This window comes from Panthera uncia, chromosome E1, assembly GCF_023721935.1.
Source record: "Panthera uncia isolate 11264 chromosome E1, Puncia_PCG_1.0, whole genome shotgun sequence".
Classification (NCBI taxonomy): domain Eukaryota; kingdom Metazoa; phylum Chordata; class Mammalia; order Carnivora; family Felidae; genus Panthera; species Panthera uncia.
In genome coordinates this window covers 2706490-2715767 of record NC_064814.1, presented here as the reverse complement: position 1 = coordinate 2715767, position 9278 = coordinate 2706490, and the positions used below count along the sequence as shown (strand labels likewise).

The 9278-nt window shown below is 60.5% G+C and overlaps 1 protein-coding gene across 1 annotated transcript; it reads left to right on the top strand.

Annotated features, from left to right (window-relative positions):
* The first annotated feature begins 20 nt into the window (after nt 1-20).
* CBX2 (chromobox 2) lies at nt 21-9003 on the top strand. The gene is given in 6 exon segments (XM_049635554.1): nt 21-129; nt 202-245; nt 1245-1310; nt 3150-3252; nt 4691-5581; nt 5583-9003. Coding segments are annotated over 6 exon segments (1590 nt in total). The 5' UTR covers nt 21-57; the 3' UTR covers nt 5997-9003.
* The last annotated feature ends 275 nt before the right edge of the window (nt 9004-9278 follow it).

Sequence of the window (9278 nt, the reverse complement as noted above, 5' to 3'; positions counted from 1 at the left end):
CGGCGCGGGGAGCGGGGAGCGGCGGGCGCCGCGGTCGGGGCGGGCGCGCGCGGCAGCATGGAGGAGCTGAGCAGCGTGGGCGAGCAGGTCTTCGCCGCCGAGTGCATCCTGAGCAAGCGGCTCCGCAAGGTGCGTGCGGCCCGGCCCGCGCCCTCCCCGCGCCCTCCCGCCCCGGCTCACGCGCCTCTTCTTTCCCTGCAGGGCAAGCTGGAGTACCTGGTCAAGTGGCGCGGCTGGTCCTCCAAGTGAGTCCCCGACGCGGCGGCGCCCGCCTTCCCGCCCGCGCCACCTCGGCCCCGGGGGGCGGGGGGGCGGGGGCGTCGGCGCGCTGGGCGGGAAGTTCGCGGGGTCCCCGCGGGCTCGGCGGGAAGGGGGCGCGCAGCCTGCGCGGGGCCGCCCTTTGTTTACGGGCCCGCGGGGCGCGGGGCTGACGGCCTCCCCCGGAAGCCCCTCCGGCCGCGGCCCGGACCCCGCTCCCTCGGCCCGCTTCCCTCCCGCGCCCATTTGTTGCTTGTGCCCCCGGGCCGCCCCGGCCCTCCGCGCGGGACGCGAGCCCCCCTCCTCCCGTCCACATTTTCCCCGCTGTAACCTGAGCTTTCTATTGATGGACGTAGGACTCCTTTTTTTTTTTCTCTCTCTACCCCTTTTAAAGTAAGGAAGGGTGTTTGGCATCCCCGGAAGGGGCTCTGTTTACAGCTCCTTGGGCCCACCCGTTTCCCGTTTCTTCCCGGCCCCCACTTTTCTTTCTTTGCTTTCCCCTCCCGGTGCCCTGGCCCGCGCTCACTTGGGCGCCAGCCACATTGTTCTTAATCTTTGGGCTGCGCTGCTGTGCCCCTCGGCCTTCCCCTCCCTGCATCCTGCAGCGGCCTTCCCTTCCCTTCCCTTCCTGGATCCGGGCCAGGGTTTGGGGGCTTCCCTCCCGGCTACTTCCCATTTCACTGGGATTCGTTTTCCTCCCAGGGGGGGAGACCGTGGAGTTTTCCTGAAGCCTAATGTGAATTGGGGGTGGAGGTGGTGGTTTCCCTTTGAGTTTGAGGCTAAGGTGTTGGCTTCAAGACCCCCAGTCTCCAGCAATTCATCCTGGCCACGGGTGGGACTTGGGGGCACTCTGCCCCAGCACTCCTGTGCCCTTGCCCCCAGCAGGGATTGGAGGGCGACAGGGCAACCCCACTCCGGCTGTTTTCTGAAGTAGCTGGTCACTGCCTGTCTGGTGTTTCTCGACATCTTGTTTTTTCCTTTTCCAGACACAACAGCTGGGAGCCAGAGGAAAACATCCTGGACCCGAGGCTGCTCCTGGCCTTCCAGAAGAAGTGAGAAAGTTAACACCACGTGTGGGAAGGGGGACAGCGTTGGGGACACAGTGGCCTATCATAGAGCCGTGCTGGCCTTCCAGGGGTCCGGGGCTTGTGCTGTGGTCTGAGTTCCAGTAGCGGTGGTCACCAGAGGACCTTCTGTCCCATGTCTGAAGGTGCAGCAAGCCCCGAGGTCCCAGATGAGACCCTACCCCACCTTCCCTCGGCTGGCCCGCATGTGTCCAGACCTAAGAAGTCACTGAGTTAGTGCTGCTTTGGGCCTTTCTGACAGCCACGCGTGCAAAAACGAACCTTCTCGGTTCCTTCGTGAAAAGTTCTGGTTCCTCTGGTCGGCCTTTTTTGTTGAGTAATTTGCTAACAGCGCTAAGAAAAACCAGGATGACAGGTTTGCCATAAAATTAGTGACCTGGCTGCCCGGTGCTGCCTGAGGGTGCCGTTGGGCAAGAGAAGGCTCAGAGAGGGAGCCCAAACAGCACAGCAAAAAGTTACGGCTGCTGTGGTATTCTGTGCTGGAAACAACACGTCTAAGCTGTGAGCCAGGTGGGACTGAGCGCGTGCCCTTGCCAGTCTCGGGACAAATTTGCTCTTGTAATAATAATAGGTGTCATCTTTTCTTTTAGATAGGAGACTGGCGTTGAGAGAGACCTCCTTTGACCTCAGGCAAAGGGGGGGTGAGGGGCAGGCGACGGGTGGGCCTCCCACCCTGGCCCGAGGGTCGGGGGGTGGGGGGTGCTGTTCCCAAGCACGCTGGTGGAGGCAAGGTGTGGGTGCTTTGCTGGGGCTTGCCCTGTTGATAGAGGCAGATGGGTTAGTTGCCCAAAAACTTGCCCGTCTAGGGTCAGTCTGGCCAGCGTGTTCTCTGGTCCACTTTTTAACCCACTCCCCCCGCCCCCCACTGAAGCATGGTGTTTTTGGTCTTCTCAGAGAAGCCATGACAACAGGAAGAAAATAAAGCTAGGCTTTATAAAGAATCACTGGATTCTTTAAGAGATGCCCTTTCGGGCCCCAACGAGGTGATGTTTGTCTGCTTTAATTACCGGGAAGCTTCTCCGGATTGAGCCTCTTCCCCAGGGGTGCCCTGAAGTACAAGCTTCCTCTGGGGGTGGCAGGAGGCGGCTGTCTTGGCTTTACGACCCTGAGTCCCAGGGGTTCCCGAGCTGACTGGAGATGTCCTCCCGGAGGTGTGAGCTTTGAGCCCCAGCCACTTCGGGACTGGGCGCCTCCAGTGCTCCCAATCTAGAATACTGTCTAGGAACAGCGAGGTCCTAGGAAGAGGAACCGGGGAGGGAACTGTGTACCAGGGGCACCGGCTCTAAGAGCAGAGTCCTTGGTCCCCCCTGACCGGTGCCCCGGGGACGTGTGAGCGTGGTGCAGCTGCGGAGAGGCAGAGGCTGGGGCCCGTGGTCCTTGTCTCCCTGCCTGGGTCTCTCGTTTGCAATGGTGGGGTCTCACCACGTGGGAGTTCTGGCTCCTAGCGGGCTGCGTTTTAGAAGTTCCATAAAACGTTTTTCCTGCAGGAAGTAACCGCGGTTAGCACAGGTTTGTCTGAAGGGGAGTCAGAAAACCGGAGAAGTGTTCCTTTCCCAGCTTTGCTGGAATTTCTCTCGCTTTTGCAAATGAAACGGAGGGATGGAAAACAATAAGCATATCGCACAGGGGAGGGTGTAGACCTGTGCGGTGGATACGTTAACTGACGGCCCAGGTGTTGGCGGTGAAGGTGGCGGTCAGCTACCCGAGGCTCTGAGTGTCGGGCTGTTTGAAGCCCTGGGGTTCCCGTGTGGTGGGAGGGGGTGTGGGTGCGGGGCTTCTCCCACCCTGATTGGCGACTGTCTTAAGGGAACACGAGAAGGAGGTGCAGAACCGGAAGCGAGGCAAGCGGCCGAGGGGCAGGCCCAGGAAGCACACGGTGATGTCCTGTAGCCGGCACTCCAAGCTCAAGGTGGGTGGCCGCTGGCCTGACGTGGCTCCTTCCCTCCTGGCGCTCTCTCTGGGCTCTCTCTGGGCGGGGCGGGAGGGTTGAGGGCTTTGGGGAACAGGGATGGGGCTGCTGTGGCCACAGAGGTGGGTCCCTTGCTCAGAAGACCCCGGCCTCGGGCTTCCTTCCTCACTTGTGCCTCTGCCAGCAGGGGGCAACAGCAAGCCCCAGCTCCTGCCCCTGCCCCTGCCCCCGCCCCCAGCAGGGCCCTGCACTGGCCGACCCCCTCCAGAGCCGGTTTCTTGTTCATTCTGTGTCCTTCCTACACTCCTTTCTAGTGGGCGGCAGAGTCAGACTTGTCTGCTGACCACTGTCTCACTGCTGGTGGCTCACAGGAACAGGAAGGACACCGTAGGCTCTTGTACATTCACTGAATAGACACAACTAACCAGGGCAGTTCGCGGGTACACGCGCACTTGGGGGCGGTGGCAGCGTCCTGCCTTCAGTTCCGAGGCAGCATGGAGCGAAAGGGTCAGGGCCTCGGTCTTGACCGTGTCTTACATTCCTTTCTCGAGGGCCCTGCCCCAGGATCTCAAAACGACACACTGTGGCCCAGAGCTCAGTCGCTTACAAAAACTGCCCTTGTGGGAGGCTGTGGAAACCTTGCTTTAAGCTTTGGGGGGGGGGGTCCCGTGTGGGAGACTGTGGGGTGTTTACGGAGGGAGGCGACCCAGGCCAGCCCTGTGGCTTGGGCTCCCACCAACTGGGGACCACGGAAGTGGCATCGAGGCGGTGGGCCTGGCTGGACGAGGAGGCCCTGAGGCTCTGGGCGGCCCTGGATTGTCCCCCGCCGAAGGCAGGCGAGCTTTGCCGCAGGGAGCCCGTGCTGGCTCGGCCTCCCTACGGTGCGCCTCTTGAGACGCCAAGTCAGTGGGAAGCGGGCTGTGTTACTTGCACGTGGGGAGACGCCCAGGAGATGGGAGGGCAGCAGTTTGTTTTCCTGGTCGCTGGAATGTTCTGAAGGGGTCACCTTGGGAAGCGTGACGACGACTGCAGCAGGGTGTCCTCTTGCGTTCGATGGCGGAGCCCTTGCACATCTTCTCCTGCCTCCTGGCCCGAGGCCCGTGAGTTGGGTTGCCCTGCGCTTTCCCCTCTGACTTGTGTGCAGCAGAGTCTGTCCCCATCACGACCCTAGTGCCGGGGACGCGACCGCGCTGACTCTGCCCTGACTTCCTGACCCACCTGGGGTTTTTGGTGCTGTTGGTTCTGCTTTCAACTGCATTCCACGGACTCTCGGGAGGACTTCCCAAACTTTTCTGGAGCGAGGTGCCGAGAAGTCGCTCCCTCTTGGCTGCTCCTCTCCTGTGGAACCCACCAGAGGTTTGGCTTGGAGGCGTCTGACGCCCTCTGGACGCCGGGGGCCCGGCCGTGGAGGTGGTGACCCCTCCCGTTCTCTTTGCAGGAACCCGACGCCCCCTCCAAGTCCAGCAGTTCCACGTCTTCGTCCACGTCTTCCTCCACCTCCTCGGACGAAGACGAAGACAGCGACTTAGACGCCAAGAGGGGTCCCCGGGGCCGCGAGACCCACCCGGTGCCTCAGAAGAAGGCCCAGATCTTGGTGGCCAAGCCTGAGTTGAAGGACCCCGTCCGGAAGAAGCGAGGCCGCAAGCCCTTGCCCCCAGAGCAGAAGGCGGCCCGGAGACCCGTGAGCCTGGCCAAGGTGCTGAAAACCGCCCGGAAGGACCTGGGGACGCCGGCCGGCAAGCTGCCCCCGCCACTCAGCGCCCCCGTGGCGGGCCTGGCGGCCCTGAAGGCCCACGCCAAGGAGGCCTGCGGTGGCCCCGGCGCCGTGGCCAGCCCGGAGAACCTGGCCAGCCTCATGAAGGGCGTGGCTGGCAGTCCCAGCCGCGGTGGCATCAGCTGGCAGAGCTCCATTGTGCACTACATGAACCGAATGAGCCAGAGCCAGGCCCAGGCTGCCAGCAGACTGGCGCTCAAGGCCCAGACCGCCAGCAAGTGCGGCCTCGGGCTGGACCTCAAGGTGAGGACGCAGAAGGGGGAACTGGGGATGAGCCCCCCGGGAAGCAAAGCCCCAAAGGCCCCTGGCAGCGGGACTGTGGAGCAGAAAGGAGGGAGTGCGGGGGGGTCCCCCTATGTCCACAGCGGTGGCAAGGCCCCTGCGGGGTGCCTGGGCCCCCAGCCCGCACCCGCCCAGGAGCTGAGCCCCCAGGTCTTGGACTTACAGAGTGTCAAGAACGGCACACCGGGGGTGGGTGTGGTTGCCCGCCATGCTGCGGCCACCAAGGGCGTCCCTGCCACCAACCCGGCCACTGGGAAGAGCGCCGGGGGCGCCCCCCCCCGGGGGGAGTGGGGCCAGCGTGTCCTCCGACACCAACAAGAGTGAGAAGCCGGCTTCTAGGGGGGCCGCTCTGCCCACCCCTGCAGGCAAGAGGGACTGTGTCAAAGGCAGCTCGGGCCCCGGTGGGCAGGAGGGCCACACGGGCCCCGGAGAAGTGCGCAAGGCGGCCTTGCCGTCCGAGATGAGCACCGGAGAGGAGAACAGCAGTTCCGACTCCGACCCCGACCCGGCCTCCCCGCCCGGCGCTGGACAGAACCTGTCTGTGTCTGTCCAGACCAGCCAGGACTGGAAGCCCACCCGCAGCCTCATCGAGCACGTCTTTGTCACCGACGTCACCGCCAACCTCATCACAGTCACGGTGAAGGAGTCCCCCACCAGCGTGGGCTTCTTCAACCTGAGACATTACTGATGCCCCGTAGCCGCCTGGCTGCCCGGCTCTTGCCTGCCCTTCTCTGGCCTCTGGCTTTGCTTTGATGATGGCCCTGTACCCCGGGCCCTTCCCAGGGTCCGGGTAGCCTCCTTCAAGGGCAGGCTTGGAGGGGACTCCCCGAGGCCCTGCCTGTGGCTTCAGGCAGGGTCATACCTTGATGCCTTGCCAAGGCCTGGCCTTGCCCTCGTTTCTACCTCTGGGCCTCTGCTTTCACTTCCCATATGCCTCAGGAAGTCTGCCTCCCGGGTCTCTGGCTGAACGTTTCTCAAGGCCGTCCCCTGTTGGCTGTTTGAACCGCTCTCCCTGGCTTGTGATGACAGAGTAGTGGTCAGCTTTCCTCTGGATTTCCCAGGGGCGCAGCTGTTAGAGGAGAGATCCAGCTTGGTCGTTCCTGCCCGGCGGTGGGGAAGGAACGTGTACTGGGAAGTTGGGGTGGAGGGGGGGGTCGGGCCTTGAAGAACGCCGTGCGGGCTCAGCTAGGTTTTTAGGAGATGGGCCGTGGGCCAGGTAAGGGACCTCACCAGTCAGGACTCCCCTCAGTGCCTGAGCTGCCAAGGACTAGGGGTCTGCCTGCCTCCTTGTCCCTGCCCCCATGTCGACACCAGAGGGCCGTGGCCTGAATGTAGGCTGGCTGTAGCCGTGCTCGGGAGCCCTACAGACCTCCCTTGGTGCCCTGTAAGCCTGGTTCAGGTTAACGACTGCGGCACCGAAATGTCTTAGAAGTCAGATCTAGGAGGGGCCCGTCTCGTAGCTGTTTGATCTAGAGCCTCCCCATTATGGGGAGAAGCAGAAGGGTGTCTCTGGCTGCCCTCCTTTCTGCCGTTCGTGCCAGGACAGCCCAGCCGGGGTCCCACAGAGGGCCTCTGAGAGCCCCTGGAAGGTGGGAGTGTGGGCAGATGCTTAGCCCAGCTCCCTCCCACGGCGGCCTCTCCCCCCAGGTGGACACCACCCCCCTGCTCCCTGACAATCCCTCCCGCCTTTGGGGGTTCCGTGTGCTCCCTCCCAGCTGCAAGGCTGTACCCTCGGACCATTTGGAAGTGGGGCACAATCTGGGCGCCCCACCTGTTGGAGGGCCCCCAGGAAAGGGCAAATCTGCCTGCCCCCAGACAGCCGAGTCTGGGAGCTGTCTTGTGTGGCCTGTGGCAGAAAGGTGGGTCAAGGAGTGGGGACGCTGGGTCTTTGTGATGCCAAAAGAGAAGTGGAGGTGTGAGTCCTCCTCTGCCTCGGCTGTCAGTGACAGTGACGGCCAGCCAGCAGGTGTGGGCATGCCCTCTGTCCTGTTGCCTTGATCACAGGGGAGCCCAGACTTACACAGCGGGCTCTGCTCTCTGAGGGGCGCGCCTGCCAGACCTCCAGCCCCCCTAGTCCCTCACCCTGCGCGCCAAATAGAAAGATGGCTTTTGTGAACCTGAATCGATTTCAACAGTGTGCCTTTGGGGGCAGACACGTGTCCAGGACCTCGCCAAGGGGCATCCGGATGTAGCTTCCAGATTTCCTGCGCGGTAGCTGTGCTGGGCTGCGGCAGGGAGGGGTGCCCATCTGGGCAGATCCGGAGGGCTGGGGGTCCCAGACAGCCAGGCTAAAAGCTGGAAAGTGGGAGGAAGGGATCGCGGCTCACACTGCACGGTCTGGAAGAAAGGGGTCCCGGCACACTGGGCCACTGGCACCAGCTCCCCCTCCGGTTCCCAGGCACCCACGTGCTCCCTGGCTGTGAAGAGAGGGCTCCCCCTCAGGGGGGCTCACCGGCTCCTGGTTTTTCAGCTCCTTTTGTGCCAGGCACTGTGCTGCCTTAGAGGCCGCAAAGCCAGGCCAGCAGCGGCTCCCCAGGCCTCTGGGACAGCCCGGGCTCCCGTGAGCTGTCGGACAAACGTGTGTCTGCACCAAACCCCGATGCGGTGCCTTTCTGTTTACCAGCTACTATAATCCCAAAGTCGAATCTGCAAACACCTTACTCCCAGCCACTTTGCCTTGCTGTGTTGTGTGGTTTTCATTCTGGTGCTTCTGACTCCACGTGGTTCGTGTTTAAAAGGGTGTGTGTGTGTGTGTGTGTGTGTGTGTGTGCGCGCACGCGTGCAGGCATGACTGCCTTCACTGAAGAGTTGACCGTCACGTTTACCAATAAAAGTAGTACTTTTTTATTTGCTGCTATGTGTACATGTGTGTGCTGTGCGTGTGGGTGGGCGGGTGTGTGTGTGGCTGGGCATCCATCAGTTCCGTCTGGTTCGAGACCCCTCGTTTCTTTAGTCTGCAGGGTCTTCTCCGTGGACCGCATCACAGTGTATGCTGAGTGGGTGTTTTCATACTGTCGTGTCTTTGTTTGCTCGTAACGGATAGGAAGAAGTGCCCAGTCTGTCCTCTTAAGAGGATTTGACCTATTTTTATATATATTTTTTGGTACCAAAAAGAGCGTTCCTTGTTTCGGCTACGCTCAAAGTTCTGACCTGGGCCTAGAGGTTTCATTAGGGGGAGATGGGAAGGACCAGAGCTTTGGACCAGTGCCGATTGCTGGCTTGATTTGTGTTTTTTAATTAAAAAAAGAAATTCATGTACGCCACTCCTAATTGCTTTAAACTACGGCTGTTCGCTTTTTTAAAAGGACAAAAGTGAATAGGTTATGGCCCTGGGAAGCTTACGATCTTTGTTGAAATCAGAGCAGCCCAGCCCCCATATTCAATCAGGACCTACCAGTTAGAGAGAATGCTTCCCCCAGGAAGCCCACAGTGGTTTGGGGGGAGGGGTGGGAGGAGGGGCAAAGTAGTGTGCCTAGATGACCAGATATTTTGCTCAAATACATCTAAAGATTCGGTTGCTTTTCTAGTATTTTTGGAGAACTAACACTAGGCATACGTTGCAGGTTTTTTGTTTTTTGGGGTTTTTTTGACGTTAATTTATTTTGCAGGGGAAAGACATTAGTGAATGGTGTCAGGTTTTTGTCTTACTTTCTGTTAATTTTTAGTATATCAATAAATACTGTTTTTCACTTGTCCGCCTGGTGTACCTCGTGAGTGATGCCTGGGAACAATTGCCTTCACTTTCCCTTTCTTGAGGCAAAAGCCATCTCTGGACACAGACTGAATCATGGGACCAAAAAAACAAAAACAAAAACCAAAGCTTTCGGAGAGGGTTATGGCCCCTTTCCTGGAGAGCAGAAAAAGGTGTTTTGTTTTGTTTTGTTTTGTTTTGTTTTCTCAACAAAGGGATGGGGTTGATTCTCAAGGTGAACCCCTCCATCGGCAGTTTACACGGGGTGATTTGGAAACG